Source organism: Cricetulus griseus, chromosome 3 (genome assembly GCF_003668045.3).
Source record: "Cricetulus griseus strain 17A/GY chromosome 3, alternate assembly CriGri-PICRH-1.0, whole genome shotgun sequence".
Classification (NCBI taxonomy): Eukaryota; Metazoa; Chordata; class Mammalia; order Rodentia; family Cricetidae; genus Cricetulus; species Cricetulus griseus.
In genome coordinates this window covers 130,404,350-130,426,147 of record NC_048596.1, presented here as the reverse complement: position 1 = coordinate 130,426,147, position 21,798 = coordinate 130,404,350, and the positions used below count along the sequence as shown (strand labels likewise).

Below are 21,798 nucleotides of genomic sequence, written 5' to 3'. Positions count from 1 at the left end.
ATGTGACTTTTATCTCTTTCCCATTTTGTGTGTCCAACTCATTCCATATCTGGTTGTCTTCTCTTGGCATCTCCCCCCTTCTTCTTCCCAGAATCCTCTCTGCCTGGAAATCCTGCCTAGCTATTGGCCATTCAGCTTTTTATTAAACTAATAACAGTGATACATCTTTACAGTGTATAAAAAGATTATTCCACAACAGGACTTGGTTGAGTCATAAAAGCAGTGGGCGAGTAAAAGACAGCAGTCTCAAAAACACACTCTGGGGAAAGATATAAGTGAAGGCTGGAGAGCAGAGAAGTGGTTGTACTGGTTAAGGGTGGAGAGGGTGTGACAACACAGAGATAGATCACTATGTTCCTAGGCACAGTAGCCTGTTCTACATATATGGCTCTATGCCAGTAGTTCTACATATATGAACTCTATGCCAAACCCCAGAAAATGTGGCTGTATGCTAATTTAAAAAATAAGTAACTGCATGGGAAAAAATGGAAGATGAAGCATTAAAATTGCAGTATCATTTAAGAGGGTGATACTGTGAACAATTTTTTTCTTGTTTTCTCAATGTAAATGGACAAATTATTTTTATAAGTAAATATATGTTTATAACCCACCCTTTCTAAGTACTCTAAGATCACAGTGGTGTGAGGTTAGCTGAAAAAACATTTAGCCTTTTATCCTGGAATAAGAGCTGAAGATGCTATGCCTCTTGATACATCAGGAGCACTTAAATTGTGCTCAGGAGTCTGTGGACGAAGTGGATACAGTGGGCAGTTCACTTTAGGAAGTGGTAGCGATCTTGAAATATGTGTTTGGGGATTGAATCCTGGCCTTGGTATGTCTGGTTCCTGCTGTCACTGAACTACATCCCAGCCTTCTCAAGTCACGGCTGACATCAAGTAAATGAAACCACGTCATAAGCTGCCACATGTAAACATGTGTCTCAATGGCTTCTGTGACTTCTCTCTTCCTAGAAGGTAAAGAGGTTCATGGAAGCTTTTTCGTTTTTGAAGAGGGAACTGAGGCATGGGAACTCTCAAGCAAACAGTGGCATGAAGTGTCACTTGTTTTTGTTTTTTCTCTCAGGAGACAGGCTGTACTTTTCCATTGTCTGCTAAGTGTGATATAAATTGGGTAATATTGACCCTTTTTTCCTATAAATAATTTTAGGGACATCATTTGAAATTAAGTACTGGCATTTGTTTGGGGAGGGAAAAAAGTGCTCTTTTGTTGAAAATTCACCAGTGCTTTGGACATAATGAGATTTCCCACCTGTTTCCCCCCCCCCACAGGATTTTGTACTGCACCCTGATTCTGCCTCTGTACTACCTCGAACCCTTCTTCTCATACATCTTCCTCAACTTCCAGCTCATGGTCCTGCAGGGCCTTCACCTTTACTGGGGTTATTTCATAATGAAGATGCTCAATAGATGCATATTCATGAAGGTAAGTGCTCGCCAGTCTGAGCTGTTTCCAAATTGGAGTCTCAAAGGAAGGGCTCAGTACAAGTGAGGTCCAGACAGTGGAGCACCATGGTCCTTCATCATTTTGTTTGCTTTATTGATTGCAGGGATAGAAGCTCAGCCCTTGTGCTTGTTATGTCCTATTGCTAGCCTATATCACCAGCACAGCTGTAATGAGTGTCAGTGAGTATAAAACTATGAACATAGTTTTCACCAGAATTATTTATTTTTATTGGTTTCTTGAGGTGTTGAGATCAAATTCAGGGCCTTGCACATGCTAGGGTAGTGCTCTGCCAGTGAGCTGTTGTCTGAGTTTTATGCTAAAGACTTCTCTACAGTATATTCAGATTTTTCATGAGTGGGTATTTGATTTAGGGGCTCAGGGTGTGACTTAGCAGTAGAGTGTGTTTCAGGCATGTCCAGCACTGAAGAAGAAGAAAGAACTTCATTAGAGGGTATGATAGTTGAAATTTTTAACTATTTATATGTGTATTTTATGTATGAATGCTCTGTCTGCATGTATACCTGCATGCCATAAGAGGGCATCAGAACATCAGATCCCATTATTAATGGTTGTGAGCTGCTGGGTGTGGGTGCTGGGAAGAGAACCCAAAGACCTCTGGACAAGCAGCCAGTGCTCTTAACTGCTGAGCCATTTCTCCAGCTCCACTGGTTGGAAAACTTTTAACCCAAAAGTATGGCTGCTAATTTGAGAATCCCTTGAGTCAGAACTCATTTGTTTTGAGATGTATGTATGTGTGTATGGACGTGTGTATACAGCTGCACACGTGTGTTATATGTATGTGCAGGTATCCAGCTGCACGTGTGTATGTATACATATGGAGACCACAGGTCAATGTTGGATGCCTACCTCAATCACTCGCCACCTCATTTGTGTGTGGGGGGGATCGAGTCTCTCAGTGACCCAGAGCTCACTAATTTGGCTACACTGTTTGGCCAATAAACTTCGGACACTGCCTCCCCAGTACTGAGGTTACACATGTGTTCCACTGCTTTGTGCAGCTTTTACATGGGTGCTGGGGATCTAATCTCACATTCTCATGCAAGTACTTTACTACTGAGCCATCTCCTCACCCCCAGATAAGCTTTTTGAGATGGTTGAGTAGTATGTCAGAGCCTTATATTTGTCTGCTGATCATCCAGTTTGCATGTAATGCTTTTTCCATGGGCTTGCTTCTGCTTTTGGAATATTGCCCATCATTTGGCTGTAGTTTGTTTCCGAAAACAGCTTTGCTAAATACAGTCACACATTGCTTAACTACAGATCATATTCATAGATGCATTGCTGGATGATTAAGTCATTGTGTGAACTCACACAGACCTAGTTGGTATTGGCTGCTACATGCTTAAGCAGCTAGATGGTATAGCCCACAACTCTTAGGGTCAAAATAAGCACAACATTATGAGGTTAAATGAAACAGAAGATAAAAATGGTGAGAGATGTTAAACATTGAAATGTATGAGACTGGGCTAAAGTAACACAGCTATGCATTTACAGTATGCTTCTATATAAATATGTAAAGGGATTCACTATATGATAATGATGAAAGCTATACAATAAATACATTAAAAAGTAACATTCATTTATCATCATCAAGTTTTATATATTATGCATAATTGTCTCTGTTGTAATTTTATGCACCCAGCAGTACAGTAGGTTTGCTCATACCAGCATCACCCCACATACGCAAGTAACATATTATGCTTAAATATCAGGACACCTGCTGCCCCCATTGGCTGACAATGAGTTCTTCCTTGCTACATTGTCATCTTACAGGAATAGCAGGGTACATGTGATTGGAAATGACCAAATGCGGTTATATAATTTGTGACTATAATACAAATTCCTAATCTCTCTTGGATTTTTGGCAGTTTACATTTATTTTGTATTTGGTCTGGACTTTAATTTCAGAAACATTGAGAAATGCACAAGGCACAATCACTGACTTAGGAAAGTAATCCACTCCATAGCAAAGATTACAGTGTATGAAATGGAGTGTGCTACACAGTGGTCCCAGGGGCTTGTTACGGAGGCAAAAGTCATTGACCATGATAATCAGGGAAGACTAGGGAGGGATAGGATTTGAGCTGGAGGTTGAAAGCAAGTAAAGAAAGTCGGACCTGTCTTTCTGTGCCTAAAGGAACTTCGTTAAGTATCTTTCAGGATGATATTTGGAGCTGTCCCCTCTGAGGTGCCACCACCTATATACAACAGCCTCATCTCACCAATGAAGAGTTACATGCAACAAGTAGCTGCATTCTAATTGGATAAATTCATTTTTCATCAAATATGATTTTTTCATTTTTCTGCTTTAGTAAATTTATCTGAAAGGCCCCTGAAGAGTGAACAGATGATGGTCATTGCAGTCACTGGCTTCTGAGTTCTCAGCCAACTCTTAGCCTCTAGATCTAGAGATCTGATCCACGTCTGGATTAATATTTTTAAAACCAAACCCTGAGAGGTTTTGTGGCTTTTTATTCAGGGGATAGGGTCTTCACTATGTAGTTCTGGCTGGCCTGCAACTCACTATATAGAGTAGGTTGACTCCAAACTTATAGAAATCCTCCTGCCTCTACCTCCCACATGCTGAGTCACCACTCCAGGCTGCCTGAAAACTGACTTTCCCCCTAAAGCTGGAGTGCCAAGAAATTAACCTTTATTGAATGTTCTAGATCAGTGGTCTAGCTCATAGGAATTTTAAGCATTTTCCTATGAAAATGGTACCTCTGAATGACAGGCAAAGTTGAAGAACAGAAATGAGTTTTCAAGCTGGACAGATAAACAACTGTGCTTGTAGTAGTTAGCATAAAAAGGGGACCTTCAGCTAAACCTGTTGTCCCATCTGGTCCACCCTTCCTGGACCTCCTGTCCTTGTAAAGAAACTGACCTTAACTGATGAGTGACAATATTCTAGGTCTGGCAAAAGCCAGGGAGGGTCACACTTGGAGGCCAATGGAAGCCCTTGTTTGGTTTCACTGTGACTTTCACAATTCTGATGCCTAATGGGTCATGCCAGACTGGATCAGAAATGCAGCAGCCTGGTGGACTGTGAGCAAGAATCCCTGGTTTCTCATGCCTACATAATTCCAAATGCAGTTTGACAACAGCATGGCCCTGCAGCCCTAATTTTTACCACACATATGACTTCAGCTGGCTTGCACATGCTGTCTCTTTTCTGCTGCAGTGGCAAAACTGGCTGTGAAACCAGTGAATTCTTCCAAAGCCATAAAGCCTCCTTTTAAAGAATGGCATTTGAAGGCAGTGTTGCATTGCAAGGGGAGAGAGGAGAGATGAAAGTCTTAAAGGAGCAAGGAAACCGACTGCCAACTCCCCCAAAAGCAGTTAGTGTTTCATGCAACCTCAGTTATTACTAAGCTGACTAATTCTTGAATACTTTAAAAATGGAGTTATAGGAGTTTATAGACCTCCAAAAATGTCTTTTAAGTCTTATAGTGGAGATTAAGAATTTGTCCCTTCAACTCCTTTACATATGGCAGGCTCTCAGAAAGTAATTTTGAATATGCAGAGGTAGGTAATTTTGGAGAAACAAACCACACTATTTTAGGTGTTGTTGTGTGACAAAACTTTTTTCCCCGGGGAGATGCAACATACATGTCTTCACCCTAGATAGGGAACTCACAACAGACCAAAGTATGGATACCACCAAAGTCCAATTTGGTGAAGCAATGAGTTTTATTGGGATGACTTACAGGCATATGGGTGAGGGGTTACTTACAGGAGCAGAAATGATTCAGAGACAGCTGCATCACCAAAGCCCACTCCAGCTGGATGACAGCTCACAAAAGCTAAGCTTGGAGCACACTGCACAGCCTGCAGGGAGTTCAACAGGTTGGGGGGGTGTCCTTTCCAGGTGCCTGGTTTTTCTAAACCTCTTCCAGGCATCCAGCTGGTTTCTGCTTCTTGTAGGCAAGCTGATCTGGCCTCAGAGTCTTCTTCACAGTTTGACTTAGCTGGGTCTGAGACTCAGCTTTTATTGTTTACTCTGGTAGGGTGGGGGGCTAGTGAATCTGGTCAGTTTCAGGGACTTCCTGAAGCTATTTTGAGTTGTGTACCTTCCTGTTTTAAGGAGCTTCCCTGCAGGATGGAATGTTTCAAACTCAGAGGAAAGAATACACAACAGGTAGAAAGTTACAAAATAATTATTTACTCATTTTTGGACTTCTGTACTTATTTAGCAGCCTGAAAAGAAGGCTAAAACTAGCATGCTTTGGAATGGTCACTTTTCCAATAACCAGAGTCCTTGAATGTACATAGCAAATGATGGATGACCACTATTTGCTTTTGCTCTTTAATATCTTAAAGTAAGACTATTACTACAGGTCTGGGGGCAGATGATCAGTCAGTAAAGTGCTTGCCTTGCAAACAGGAGGACCTGAATTCAACCCTGAAACCCAAATGAAGAAGTCAGGCATAATGACACATCTTATAATCTCAGTACTTGAGAGGTAGAGAGAGGAGGTCCCTTTAGTTTGTTTACAAGCGAGTTTAGCCCAATTGATGCACTTTAGGTCAATGTGGAATGTGGTCTCAAAGGAGGTAGATGGTATTCCTAAGGATAATGCCGAAGGTTGCCACCTACCTCCTACCACACATGCACATACGCACCTCCATACACGTGCACCCTTACACACGTGAACATACATATACACATGCATGAATAAAAAAGAATATAGTTATAAAGTTACAAAACAATGGATTCTGATATACATAGACCATACATAGCATGAGAGTAAGACTTGACATTGAAACTTGATTCTTAGAAGATGGGCAATGTTCTGATGAGCTACCAATCCACACACATCACATGAAGAAACATGACAGGCTGACATATTCATCTTGTCATTCTCCATGCAAACATGAGAAGTGCTTTTAGAGGAAATTGGAAGCAACATGACATACTTTGTTTAACATGACTTAAGAGAATTTGCTCATCCTTAAGCTCTCATTTAGCTCCTGTTCAACTCAAGCATGTCGTTGTGACATCTTGTGCTGATGAATAGCCAAGACACTCAAGAGGAGCCAGAGAACACAGGCATCATAGCCAGGTTGGAGATGCTATCCCCTTGGCAACCTGGACCAACCTCCTGAAACTAATAGTGTCTGTCTGTTACATTCGTAGAGTGACACTTTGTAGTTATGCCCTTAGGCAATGGATAGTGTAACAAGTTAGTTAGCAGGAGGAAACTGAGGCCTACCTGGATAGAATTTACTCAGTGATATCATGACAAAGTCAAAGCTGGAGCTGAGTAAAACTTTACCTTTTGTCTTATTCTTCATTTGAATTAAGTGTAGAAAACTAGTAAAGGAAAAGTAAGTGAAAACACTTGTGTGGAGTCAAAAATAGCAAGTACATAAAAATATCAAGTCCTCAAAATATGAGATTAAAAGGCAAAAGGGGGCTGAGGAAGCAACTCACTTGGCAGAGTTCTTGCTGTGCATGAGCAAAGCTCTGATTCAACTCCCAATCCACATTAAAAGCCACACACACCTGTAATCAGTACTGAGGGAGTGGCGATGGGAAGATCCTCAAGAGTCACTGGCCATCCTGGCTAGCTGACCTGGACCTAGTCACACAAAACAGGTAGCCAGCTCCTGAGTAACAACATCCAAGATTGTTTTCTGGAGATCACATGCAGTCTCACACACACACACACACACACACACACACACACACACACACACACACACCCCTACCTACACATGCATGAATGTACAACCCCCAAACACAAAATAATAAAAAATAGAATAATATTCAGCACACATCCTTTACTTTTAAACTTATTAAAAGCCTAAGAAATGATTTTTTAATTGTCTTATTCTAAATCCCTTCTGTTTCAAGTAATCAAGTAGCTAAGAACACAGCTTCTTCCCAGAGTCCATTTCCTGGGTGAGTGACTATGCTCCTGTTACCCATATCCATTGTCGCTGTTTCCTCATTTGTGAGCTAGTATCTGTTCACACCGTGTTGGACACACCGAGAACACACTATGGCCTTGCTGCTGTCATCACTGGCACTGCTCCTTCAGCAACGTCCTTCCTACTGACTCACAGAAGGCTGCACAACAGGTTGCCGGACAACTGGCTCCCAATCAGACCTCTCAATTGGCTTCCACAGGCTGTGCAACAGCTGGTGTCAGATGTCAGGACTCTTGGCTTTCAACCAAGGCTCCAATGACAGTTCCCTAAGTTATCTTCTGCCAGGTGACTTTCATGACTCACATTCCAGATGATACTCTGACATGGTCTCTCAGAGTCATCATGTTACAGAAGACATATAAAATCCCTAACTTCCAAGAGGCCTCCAGGTCTCCAAGGTTTTAGTGGAGTAACATACACAAATGTTTATGTATGTTTAGTAAATGTTGTGTATGTTTAGTAACATACACAAATGCCCTGTGTTGAACAAAGCTTCATAAAAGTAGAGTAAACACTAATGATTGAAATGTAATAGCCAAAAACACACTCTCAGCTTATATTTCCACGTTCTGGAATATACATGCAGACCAGCAGTTTCTACAGTCTGTTCAAGAAACAACAGTGAATTCATAAATATCTGTGCTAAATTGCTTGGCTTAAAGAATTTCAAGTTTACAAATCCTTTTAGATTATATATTTATTTCCACAACAAAATTGAGCCCCCATAGGACTTTAGAGCTGGAAGAGACCTTATATGGTCCACTCTGACACCTGGCTCTTCTGAAGGCGTGGCTCTCCATAATGAATGCACCACACTCACATTCACCTACGTTGACTCACGCTGTCTCTGAGTCTCAGGGTCACTTAATAAAGCCACTGTGGTCCTCCTGTTGTAGTGACGAGAAAGGTGGGGTGAAGAAGTTAAGTGGTGACCCTAGGTCACACAGTAGTGACAATGACGTTGCGAAGCCTGAGGAACTGGAGTCTGGTTACAAGAGTGAACTCTTCTGCCTCTCCAGATGGGCTCAGCTCTTTGGCTTAATTATCTTTGTCATCATTGCTTTACGAAATAACTGATGAACCAACTCCAACTCCCCAGGGAGGGCACTTGAGAAATTTACAGAAAGGCAGACCACCCATTCATGAACCTGTGGTTGTATAAGCCTTAAAGGGTAGAGTTGCTTAAAGAAATCAAAATCGGAGACACAAGTATCTTCCTAGACATATGAAAATAAAGGCAAGAAATATACGATGCATGAGGGGCAGTGCCCATGGAGGAACCTGCCTCTTCCCAGCACTCTTAGCCTCTGGCATTTCTGTTACTTTGCCCTTGGCCTGTAGTAGACACACACACACACAAACACACACACACACACACACACACACACACTGAGCATTGAGATAAGTTTCAGAGGAAGACCCAACCACACATCTCTATTTGAGATGGAAGCAGGGTTAATGGGAAGGGCTTATCTGATAACAAAGAAACAGAGAAACCATGTTCAAGCACATTGGGACTAGAACTGACATGGTGACCTGCGGATCAGTGAGGTACCTTTTGTCTACCCCAGGATAACACTATTCCAGCACTCTCTCAGACTGACTTCTTCAATATACTTTTGCAGTTTGGTGTCTAAATTAGCTGGACCACTCCCCCTTGCCTGTTTCTGAGATTTCTCTTTCTGTTGGGACAATGATGCAGTGTCCACATGCAGGTAGGGCAGCCTGTCTCTGTTTCTGACAAAACCCACATGTCTCTGAAGCTCTTAATTCCAAGCAAGCCAACCACTGATGGAGAAAAGACTATATTTAAAGAAAACCAGAGGCTTTGGGGACAGGGGTAGTAGAACAGCTGGTTACCTTCTCAGTCCATTCTGCTTCTTGGGAAGGCAGTATGGAAAGCATCTGGATGCCAGAGCTGGCTGAGGACAGGCTCCCAAAGAGCCTTCAGCTTCTGGGTGTCCATGTAGAATCTACAAGCCCTCCATCCCCAAATTGCCTGCAGATTAGCAAGCCACATGGGTGATTTGCTGGGCTTGCTTTATTGCGTATTGGCTCCATTGTACATACAGTCTTCCCCTTGTTATTTCTGACATTGGTTTTCAAAATGCCAGTGTTGTCAGATCTTTTTTTTTTAAAATCTATTTATTTCATGTGTGCATTTGCATACTTGTGGAGGTCAGAGGACAAAATTTAAGAGTCTGTTCTCTCCTTCTACCACCTGGACTCCAGGGATTGAACTCAGGTCCTCAAGTTTGATGGCAGGTGCCTTTACCTGATGAGCCATCTAATCAGTCCAGTGTTGTCAGTTCTTTAGAGGTACTAGACTAGTGAAATCATTTGTCCAGTAGGAAGTCGTCTAGCTGTTGCCAGGAAGAAAGCTATCAAAACAAACAAACAAACTATTGGTGGCTGTACTGTTCATGTTGCAGGTTCCCCCTCCTGTCTCCCAAACAGTGTTTCTCATGGTCCCCAGACTATGGACCATGTCTTGCTCCAGCAGGAAAGGACAGTGAGGGCGGGGAAGATCTAGGCAAAAAGCAATCAGAGATTCTCTAACATTGCTTTTACCTATAATTTAAAAATCGTTTCACAAAAAAAAAAAAAATGGAATGAATTTCCAAATACTTCTGAAAGGGGATTCTTAGAGAAATTCTCTCTCTCTCTCTCTCTCTCTCTCTCTCTCTCTCTCTCTCTCTCTCTCTCTCTCTCTCTCTCTCTCTAACTCTTATACACACACACACACCTCACCCCCTCCACTCACAGACAGACAAAGAGACAGAGACAGAGAGAGATTCAGTCTCCATACAGATGTCTTCTGTAGAATCCGAGCTTTAGACAAGAGGCCAGACATAATTCATGGCTTGTTAATAAATCTACACATCCACACCAGGATGTGAATGTTTTATTAAGGGACTCCTGGGCCAAAGAGATTGGTAAAAGCAGGTGTGAGGGAGACTGCATGCTGGTCAATGCTGTCCCTGCTACTCTCCCACTGTTTTCTGTGGCCACATCCTGTGACCACCTCCTCTGCCCCACTGAGTAAATCTCAGCGAGAGCTTCGAATAACACAAAGGAAATGTTATTCATGAGAATGTGGAGAAAGTAAAAGAAACAGTTGAAAAGAGCTTGCTTTGCTTTATCTCGTGGACTCTGGTGCCTGAGTGATTTATGAGGCCTAAGGCTTGATCCTGCGTTCTGTTGTGGGAGCAGCAGGTATGCCATCTGTGGTACGCCATGCTCTGTTCTCGGGTGCTGTGTTCTTGCAGTGGTGTTTCTCACCACACAAGGGATCAGGAAATCCCAGGCAGAGCAGCTCCAGGCACATGCTCTTCCTGTGACCCCCACAGCCCATGGACTTGTTGTTCCAAACAGGCAGTGTGCACGACTGGGCTGATGTGAACCTGCAAACATGGTTATGCTATTCAGAGGCATGGGATTGGCTGTCCTCTGTTATAGCTGTGTCTGACCCATCCTCCACCAGGTCCCAGCTTCAGCAGATACATGGACTAATGTCAGAACTAATACTCTCCAGTAATGCTTGCATGGTCACCTCTACTACACCTGAAATAAAGAAACATACTTTCCCACTTATATGAGTATGAGATGAGATGAAGGCCCCAGACCCCCCTGTCTGTTCAGAGGAAGACAAGGGTGAGGGGAGCATAAGGCTCTATGTAACTGTTCAGGAGGCTGGAGAAAGTTTTCTTCCTTATGCCAGTTGAGGGCATGCGCGCGCGCGCGTGTGTGTGTGTGTGTGTGTGTGTGTGTGTGTGTGTGTGTGTGTAAGAGCATTTGGGGTGCTCTCTACTACCACATCTGTGAGATAGCAAAGAGCACTGGGCAGGGGAGAAGTTGCAACAAAGGCCTCAGTCAACTCTATAGCAAGCTCTATGGTTAAGTATTCACTTGGAGGTGTCTCCTAAGCAGCACACCCATCATTAGAATGCCACTGAGTGTGTGCTGCCTTCTGCAGTGGGCATAGCTCTGGACAAGATGGATTTTTGCAGCTCAGGATAACGCACAGCCATGAACATCCTTCGGGGGATATAATAGATCGTTGCTCCCAAAGGGCTTCTGGGCAGTGCCCTCCGTGCTGCAACTGGACTCCAGTCCCAAGAAAATTTCATTTCTTCCTGCCATGAGGGACCCCAAGAATCAGAGGGCTTTCTTCTGGCCTTTTGTGCTCATGAAAGTACCCATTTGTTTTAAGTACAGGCCTTCTGGTCATTGATTCTCGCAGCTTCTATTTATGTGAAATTACTTACTTTCTTCCTTTGTTTAAAATATTTTCTCTGATGAATTTAGAGTGTTATTTAGAGTGTTAAGATCTTTTCTCCCCCTCCCCATTATCTCTTTCTTCAAAGAGGTTTCTCTATAGTTTTCTGATTAGGATGTTGTCTGTAAGAAGTCCACAGGACTTCATCACTATTATTTTAAATAATTTATCATCTCCCTCTAGCTTTGGTTTTTTTTTAAGCTTCTTAAGTCCATGCATTCATTTTTTAAATCAAATTCAGGTTGCAAACATATCATCATTGCAGTGCTGAGGACCAACCCTGAGCCTTGTGTTTCTGGGCAGGTGCTCCACCAGCTCTATCCTAGCCCTCAAATTTTTCTGCCATCCTTCCTCCTCTCCCTCCTCCTCCTTACTTTGTTCATTTGGGGTTGTCCTCTCTCTGTGCTTCATTGCCAATAATTTCTATGGCTGTGTTTTCAGTACTTTTGGTCCTTTCTTTTGCTGCATTTAGCCTGTGATTAATCTTATCTAATATAATCTTTTATATTGGATATTTGTTTTTATCCCTAAAAATTTCATTTGGCCTTTAAAATAATATTCCCTATATTTCTCTCATTGGTTTGGTTTTCCTCTGCCTCCTTGAATAGAACACACACACACACACACACACACACACACACACACACACACACGACTTATTTTCATTTTATATGTTTGACTATTTTGACTGCATGTATGTTTGTGCTCCATGTGCCTGGACAGGAGGAGGTCAGGGGGCATCAGATCCACTGAAACGAGAATTATACACAGTTGTTAGTCACCATGTGGGCGCTAAGAATTGAACCCAGGTCTTCTATAAGAACAGAAAATGCTATTAATACTGAGCCATCTTTCCAGATCTTACAATAACTATTTTAACACCCTATCCTTCAAATTCCATATTTTTGGGTCTATTTGTGTTAACTGAATTTCTCTCTGTGTATGTACGATATTTCCAAGCTTGCAAATTTTGTGATTTTTTTAAAATTCAAGACTAGCCATTTTGAATTTTTAATTGTTGGATGCTAGATCCTGATATATATATATATATATTCCTTTAAATGGAGCAGCTAGATTGCTAACAATAGCTGTGATCTTTTCAAGACAGATGCTGAGTCTGGAAGCCTTTGGTCGGTGGCTGTTAGGTAGAGTACTTGATATTCCCTAGATGCCCATGTCCCAGGATTTCTCACTGTAGCCCTCCACAGCTCCAAAGATTGCTTTACAAGGTCCCACCTGCCCAGGCCTTCCTGGCCTCAGGGAGTTCCTCACCATCTGCACAGACAGGACCAAAGAGACCTCACTGCACTCTGGACAGCATGCTCTCCCCACAGGCTGCTCCCATCTCCCCACTATTCACCTTACAAAATTCTGCTTCCTAGCCTTTAGTGAACTCCAACTTGGTTTCGTCAATTCATTGGCCCTCTGTGCAGTAGGTTTGAATGCATTAATAATAAATGCAGGTCATCAGCAATGTGTCAGTGTTGCATTAAGGACAGAAATCCAAGCACTTCCCCTTGATGTCATTTAACTAAGAGCAGGCCCAATTTGATTCTCTGCTGTGTTTTCCCTGTGTCTTCTGTCATCTGTTATATGAGTGAGTTTGTAACTACTTGAATTCTTGAGAGTCTTGAGAACTATGTGTGCGTGCATGTGTATGTGTGTGTGTCTGTTACTAACAAAGAGTGATCCCTGTTTTTTTTTTTTTTTTTTGAGCAGCCCAGGAAGCACTTTGCATAGGAAAGGAATGGGATACTTTACCCAAAAAATTAGCAGTTTTACAAGGGATGAAGTCACTGACTCCAACTGACCCGTTAACTAACACTATCAAACTACATTCAAATGCTGCTTCCAGTATTTATGGTAGATACTCATTTTATAAGACTGCTTTCTGCCTATCTGCTGTTTCCAGCAGCACTCATGCACTACACATACAAACACACATTCACCACATGCATACAAACACACATGTACTACACACATACAAATACACATACACTGCACACATACGAACACACATGTACTACGATTCTCAGCATCCACATGGCAGGCAGCTCACCACTCTAAATTACTGAAGTTCCAGAGGATCTGATGCCCTCTGATCTCATCCTGCATCAGGCACATGCACATGGTGCACAGACATACAAGCAGGCAAAACACTTACACACACTGAGCCAGGGTCATGGGAGAGTATGTATTATGTAATATTATAATATTACAGCTATACATTAGCTGAGGTTGTAAAAGTTGATTATGTGGGAAATCCAAGCCACATAAGGCTGCTTCTTACATTGTTCTCTTAAAGGGAGGTTAAACAAACAGGCTGAGGACACAGTGGGATGTCAGTCTTAAGTCTTATGTGACCTCAAGGTATATTATTAACCCAGCCATGGGTCCAGCAAAAGTTCCAGTCTCTTTGAATGTAAGAGATCTTTTAATAATATGTATCAGCATACCTCTGAGCTGTGGGCCCTTTGCTGTGCTTCACCTTAGAAACTGTGCCTAAGAAGGCAAAAAACTGTAGAACTCTCCTTCATTCCCTTTCCCAAGACTCAGTCTGAGCTGCTTTTGTGGACTGAATCTAAAAACCATTGTTTGATATGCCCGTCTAGCTTTTCTAGTTGTTTAAACTGGTGAGGCAGTCAATCACTGTTCTCCTGCCACAGCCAGAGGCAGAAGTCATAGTGCTGTGTCTGAAATTAACAATTGGCTGTATACTCCCAAAGGCTGCATGTCTGCTTCCAGTGAAGTCTAATGGTTGGGTGGCTCCTTCTTTGTTCCTGATTTTTTCCCTCTAGGGCAGTATGACCAATAAACATAGATTACAGGCTACACATACATTTCATTATAGCGATGTTTAAAAGTAACAAGAAGGAGAAAATGGTTCAGTACATAAAGCCCTTTGGCCAGCAAGGGGCCCCATTACAAACTGGCTAGCCAGGCTAGACAATCCACAAGCTCTGGGCTCAATTTTGAGGTCCTATATCAATAATCAAATGGAAAGGGGAAGGGGAAGACACCCCATACCAGCTTCAGGTCTCCACATACACATGCAAACATGCATATTTGCATCTGGCACACATAATATGTGGCTATACTCACATGAACAAACATACATATATGCGTATACCCCAATACATACACATTAAATTAAAAAATAAATTAGAATGTAAGAAAATAGTAAGAGGCAAATTAATTTTGATACTATATTACATGTACCCAGTTCTCCACTTAAGCTCCATGCATGCATCTATATCCTTGTAGTTTGCGGTATCCTGTGGAGCTGCAGCCTGGAATTCACAGCCTCCCTTTCTCTGTGGGGATGACTCTCCTACTGCTTCCCCTGGCCTGCACTTCCATTCTGCTTGTGTCCAGGTCTTTCTAGTTCCCTCTCCCCATTGAGGGCTGTGGGAGCCTCTGGGGATTGGCAGATTGGTGAAGTAATTTTCTTCTTCTCAGCCATGTTCTCTGATTCCAGAAAATGGCCATGGTGCTTCTGCATTTGTTTTAAGAGAGTTGGGGTAGGTAGGAGGAGGCTGCTGGAATGAGAGTATCACCATTGTTCTTCAGTTCCAGAAGGCCTCAAGTAAATTGACTTCTGAGCTAGAACTGCTGCTAATGACAGATGTCTTACTCCCTGCCTTGAAAGCAATTTTCTGTATTGACAGTGTCCCAGATGTGTGAGGTTTCACCAGCATAGAACCACCCTCAGAGACCACCATGGTACCCTTCACCAGTTTCAACCCTGGCTTTTCAGGCAAATGGTGATTGTCATGCCTCCTAAGGTGTGCTGTGGAGCTGTCCCCAGCCTGAGGCCTCTCCATTTTATACAGAGCCTGAGATCTAAACTAATACAAAACCAGGCAGACTACTGGCTGCTGCCAATGTGGCCCATGTATGTACGTATTCGTGCTGTCAGTGTATACTGAGCCAGAAATTAATTGAGGGCCCCTGTGTTTCACAGTCCAGCCACATTGCCTGCTTGTGAGTTGTGTGGTATTGGCCACCTGGAAGTTAACAAGCTTCTTCTTCTGGCTAAGCTCTGTTTTGCTTGATCAAGTTATCATTTAAGCCTTATATTCAAAAAATAGGAAAGCATGACATTTGTGACAGAGGCCCAAATAGCCACCTGTGAGGCTCTTTCAAGGAATTCAAGGCAGCTTTTGGAAAAGTTATTATCATTTCACCAGCTCTGCCATCAATCAGTCAATCAGTCAACCCTCTTACATTTTTTTCTTGAAGAACTGAAAACATAACTCAGGGCTTCATGCATCCTAGACAGGTGATCTACCACTGAGCTACATACCCAGCCCTGATGTGTTGCATTCAATACATATATTGAATATATATATTATATATATATATATATATATATATATATATGAACAATACAGAATAAGGTATACTGCTTATACCATGAGGACTCTAGAATTCAGATTAACTGGCTATGTAGACCACAGTGCCCTAGGATGGACTGTTAGACTCTGATAAAAGAATGCTTACAGCCAAGTCCCAAACCAGGCCAATCAAATCAACAAGACATATGAGGTAAGACCCAAACCCTGGGATGCCTGGCAGTCTCCTCCTTCAATGGAAGTGACTCTAATTTACATCCCAGATGGGATCCACAAAATTGAATAGCAAGAATACTGGTGTCTCCTCCATCACAGAGAATTGCCCGTGGATGTCCTTCCATTTCCTAGGTGTCCTTCCTAAAATCAGACCTATGGGTACATCAGACCTCTGTGACTCAGCTTCAGCAGCTCCCAGTCTGGATGTTTGGACAAAAGCAGCACTTTCTTGTTCCAGAGTTTTCTACTGACAACAATATCAACAAAAAGCTCTAACCACAGCCTGAGCACCTAAGAGAGAAGCAGAACTGTAAAAGAGGAGTTTTCCTGGACACTGAAAAGTGTGGTTCATTTTAAGCATGATAATTTTTGTTGTTTCTTTTTGAGACAGTCTCACCCTGCAGCCCAAGCCAGCTTTGAATTCACTCTATAGACAAGGCTACCCTTGAACTCCCTATGTGGCCCAGACTGGCTGCAAAAACTATGATCCTCCTGCCTCAGCTTACTGAGTTCTGGGATTACAGGTGTGAGCCACTATAACAAGCTTATTGAATTATTTTTAGAACCATTTATTATATAAAGTGAAACATACTTACAATTTTATATTGCTTTTGTGGACTGGATGGTTAATAAGAAGTGTAGGTACTAAGGAAATCAAGATAATTTGAAGTCATAGAAACTCAAAAGGGTTCAGGTGACTCTTGGCTTCCACATTTTCATTTCAAAGAGAAAAACAATCTAGAGAGGGTTTGTGACTCAGCACACAGTCTTGCTAGCCAAAGTAGGATCTGTGACCATCAACCTTGTTACTGCCTGAAGACTGTTAGGAACACAGCACCCCAGGGCTCACTAGCAGCCTCATGGCTGAGCATATATGGAGCTTTGGCAACCACAATTGATTTGTGTGCATATTCAAGTTTGAGAGGCATTGGTCTAGAAAATTCCACATCACCAACAGAAAATGTCCATTTGTGGACAGGATTGAAAGAACCGATTTAAATTTAGTGGAGTGCCAGCAAGGAGAGGTAGAAAAAGCAAAATGCAACGGTCTCTTTTTCCTGTGACCTTGTCAACTTGGATAATGAGAATTAATATAACAAAAAGGGAGGTATTTTGCTAGTAGTTTGGAAAATTGAGCTCTTTGACTGAATCTGTTTCTTTTTTTTCTTCATACAGTGTAAGCTAAGCGTTTGCTTTTAAAATAGCATAAAATGCTTATTATAGTGTTCTTTGTTTCACTGCCAAGTGCGGATAGAGACGTGGAGTCATTCACAAAGCAGTGGGATACTATGAGTCATTCCCAGCCTCCCGGGCTCCTGACATTACTGCAAAGCCACAGATTCCCAAGCACCGAGTTTAGTTACAGTGCTTCAAAAGCAGTTATGATTTTATTGCAGCCGTGGCTGCAGATGTCAAGCCCTGAGAGTGCGGAAGCCCTGCAGGCCGAGATGACTCATTTGTTGGAAGTGAGCATTTTATCTGTTGCATTAATGTGTGGGTTGTTTTGTTGTTGTTTTCTCATTGTCCAGTTTGGTTGGTTTGGTTTTCTTGCAGATATTTTTTGTGAAACACAGATCAGGCCTTAACTAATAGATGCAGCATGTATAATTAATGAAATATATACATTCTTGAATCAAAATGTACTAAATATTATAACGCCGTTCACTTCCACTCCTACTTAACCAGGTCGAAACTTGTTGGGTCTCATGCAGAGCCAATCACACTGGTGATAGCCACTCTCACTTGCCCTGCCATGCATACCCCTTGCTGTCTGCATTGAGTGTAAGATCCAGCTCAGCTGTTTGCCACACAGATTCTTGTCTCCAAGTCTATCTGGTACATTTATGAGGGAGATTTCCTCTTAGAAGAAAATGGTCCAAAGTCCTTCTTACTAGAACAGCTTCATTCAGCCTTTTAGGCAGAGTCTAAGACAGTATCTCCCAACCTTCACCCATGGTACCTGAAATCAACGTGTATCTGGCACACTGGGGTAAACTGAGGTGGGACACACTCACCCAAAGTAGGAAGCAATGAGCACAGCAACTCTAGGCACTAGGGACCAGGGGACCAATGGCTCAGCATCACTTCTACCCCTTCTGTGGCTCCTGGGTTGGGAATTTCTGGTATAGACCAGCTTCAAATAATGGACAGGCATGAGATTCCTTATTCAGAAATCTTGCCAACTATAGCAGCCTTGTTCCTCTGAGATGGAGAAGTGACACTGTCCATCAGGAAGTGTCTGTCACAAGTCCAGCTGCCAAGCTCTGCAGATCAGTAGGTGTCAAGGGACCAAAACACATTCAGCTGACTGCTGTACCACTCAGTCCAAGGCCACAGGCCATTTCTGAAGCTGGAACCAGGCCATAGAGATTTGATACAGGTTGGAAGTAGCTGAGACCATTCCTGGAAAGCTGATGATTGCAGGGCCTGTATCAAAGTACCCAGCTGAGTGTAGCAGACTGGAGAACAAAGTCTCCCATAAGAGGACTTTGGGGGATTTGCTATGTGCCGATGAGTGAGGTTTTGTACCATTTACTGAACTATGGAAGACCAGATGAGAACACAAGAACTTGATGAGGTTGTTGGACAGCTGAGAGACTGACTAGCTTGAATATTTCAGTTTGAAGCCCAGAAGAATGGTCCCTGTTCTGGATATCAAATTCTAAGTTGTCTACATTTAAATGGGGCTTCAGTTTTGCTGGGTTATAGATTCATTTCTTCACTTTCTCACTCACTGAATAAATAACTGAATGCCTGCTATGGATGTGTTGAAATCATTGAAGAGAAAATAGCAAAGATAGGTCAGGTCATTCCACTGTGTTCCAACTCTTTTATTCCTCTCCCCCATCTTCCTGGGAAGAGGTGTGAACTCTTGAGGCCAGTGTGTCCACCTGTGTTTTTGTATTGTGATTATGCTTGGATACAGGCATTACACTGTGTTTCTACTTTTCACAGGTGTTATCTAATATACAGAACGCTGTGTCTGTCCATTTCTGTCTACCCATTATTCATATTGCTGTGCTTCCTGGTGGGCGTGGCTGTGGACATCTAAACTGGAATTGCCAGGCAGATTTACTGGATGCTGCCAAATGATGTTTCAAAGACCCCTATATGAGATTTCGCCTTCCTTTATTCTCTTCAACTTTTTTTTTTCAGATTTTTCCATGATTGCCAGTTTGACTAAGTGAGGCTTCAAATTCTTGTGTTGGTTGCATTCCCCCGACGATCACCTTGTGTGGTTGGTTTGTCAGTCTATGGTGCTGTGCTTTCTTCAACTGGCCTCTGCTTTCCTGTCAGGATTGAGTTTTTTATTCTCAATTAGTACATGTGGATTCTATGGATTTTTTGAAATCTTGAATACTAATATTTGAAACAAACCACACCATTTAAATTTTAAAACAAAACTTCTGCATTTCATCCTGTTTGCCAAGATACTCACCTGCCCTAAGTCCCAGGAGATTTGATCTTTTTGTTCAAAATGGTCCTGCATATTGTTGCTCAGGTAGGGATGAGAAGCTTTCAGTATAGAACCCAAAGCTGATCCCACAGGAGGCACAGTATGGCCGTTTAGAGAAGACTGCAATTCTGAGAGTTAATCTCCGGAGCAAATTGTATTTATTTAGTGAAGTCATTCTATACCCATCACTAGCTGATGACCACCAGAGGCATGCATTTTCATATATTTTAGGTAATCTAAAGGGTGTGACAGAAACCCCGTGCCTTTTGTTTGGTTGGTTTGGGAAGAAAGAAGGGGGAAGGGAGAGAGAGAGAAGAGAGAAGGGAGTGAGGAAGGGAGAGACAGAAAGAGACAGAGACAGACAGACAGACAGACAGACAGACAGACAGACAGACACACACACACACACACACACACACACAGAGAGAGAGAGAGAGAGAGAGAGAGAGAGAGAGAGAGAGAGAGAGAGAGAGAGAGAGAGGCAAAAGCACTCTAGTGTGCTCTGGGCTGTGCTATCCCCATGCTGTGTCACCAGGAAGGGCCTGAAATCTCCAGTTTTTTACCATCTTTGGAAACTGAAGACACCATTCAGAGTCTGTCAAGCCCTAAAACTAACCTTTGAAGCTCGCTGGCAAAAGTCTCTAAGTCTTAGTAAAATGAAAGAACTGCTTCAGGAATTAGCAATAAATCAAATAACAGATTATAATTTAATAGTTCAATAATTAAATTATAGCTAAATGAAATTTTGATTATAACTTCATTAGATTTTGTTCATAATTTAGGAAAATAAAAGTCTCTTACTTTACATCAGTGAGTTGGGGCAGTATAATAAAAGAAACTTTTGTCTCTGCCACTGAACCTGAAGAGAAAGCATCTTGTATATATGGAGCAGCACAAAAGCTGCCTGTTTTCCCCCCTTCTTCAAATAAGGAGCTTTGACCAGGTCATTCTTGAGGCCATGTCCATCCAAACACTGCATCTGAGTAACCTTGAAAAGAGCAAAACTGGAGATGTTGCATCCAGATCCCAGACTTACCACAGACATACACCTAAGAAGGCAGACATGACAGGCGTAAAGCTGGTGTGCTTACCACTGTCATCAGAGCACACCCTGGGTGAATAATTCTGCTAATGAGACCACTCAACTGGGAAAGGGCAGTCTCTTTAATAAGCAGCTGTAGGGAAATTGGACATTCCCATGCCAAAGACTGAAGCTTGACCCTCTGGTCTCAGGATGAGCTAGTCTTTGAATATGTTCATCTTTATGTCCCTGCTTCTAGAACATGCCCTGTAAGGGACAATGTTGTTTTGGATGAGCCTTAAACCAGAAGATCAAATTTAGGCTTTTCTCTTTCTGCTACTGTGTGGGATGCTCCAACCCTGACCTTGGGTTTCCTTCATAGTGACTATGATTTCATGTCTGTCCTCTGAATGCAAGCCCTCTCTGCCTACATGGTATGCCCAGTGAATCCATTTGTCAGGGATTGGTCCTGTTTAGTGACATGAGGACAGCAGAGGACAGTTGACAAAGCCAGCAACTCTGTCCCCACCTCACATTTCTCCTGAGCCTTTTGTGAGAACAAAGGGAGCTTGTTAAAAGACCTGGAGAAATTGATATCCATCCATCTTCAATTGTGGAGTATCAATAGTTTATTTTAGAGGACCCAGACCATTTTTGGAGAAAGGTCAACTGAATGGTAGAATGTTTTTTTGCTAATTCGAGAAGTGATCTCAAATGATCAGAATAGTAACAGAAAGCAGGGATTGCCAAGACCTTGGGGTGGAGGTTAGCAGATGAGGAGCACATGTGCCCGTATGCCTTGGTGAGCATAGGACCCATGCAGAGTCCCTACGGCCCTGTGGCTGCTGAAGCACAGATCCACCCTCCACTCTGCTTGGTCCTTTAGTGATTTGTAGAAGCTCCAAGGCCAATGGTCTGAATGAAAAAAGTTCTAGTAGCCCCAAAACAGAACCTAATATTTGAGTTGGAATGCAACAAGTGAGAAGCATGGTAAAATAAATGGAGTTGGCTGGTTCCAAGATTGCAAGGCAAGCATTGATATTCAAAGCAC

At 42.4% G+C, this 21,798-nt stretch overlaps 1 protein-coding gene across 1 annotated transcript in view; it reads left to right on the top strand.

Moving 5' to 3' along the window:
* Cers3 (ceramide synthase 3) overlaps positions 1-21,798 on the top strand; it is a 64,599-nt gene that overhangs the window by 38,393 nt on the left and 4,408 nt on the right. The window contains exon 9 of the mRNA XM_027408299.2: positions 1,290-1,443. Within this exon, the coding sequence (XP_027264100.1) occupies positions 1,290-1,443 (154 nt within the window). The remainder of the gene's footprint in view (positions 1-1,289; positions 1,444-21,798) is intronic.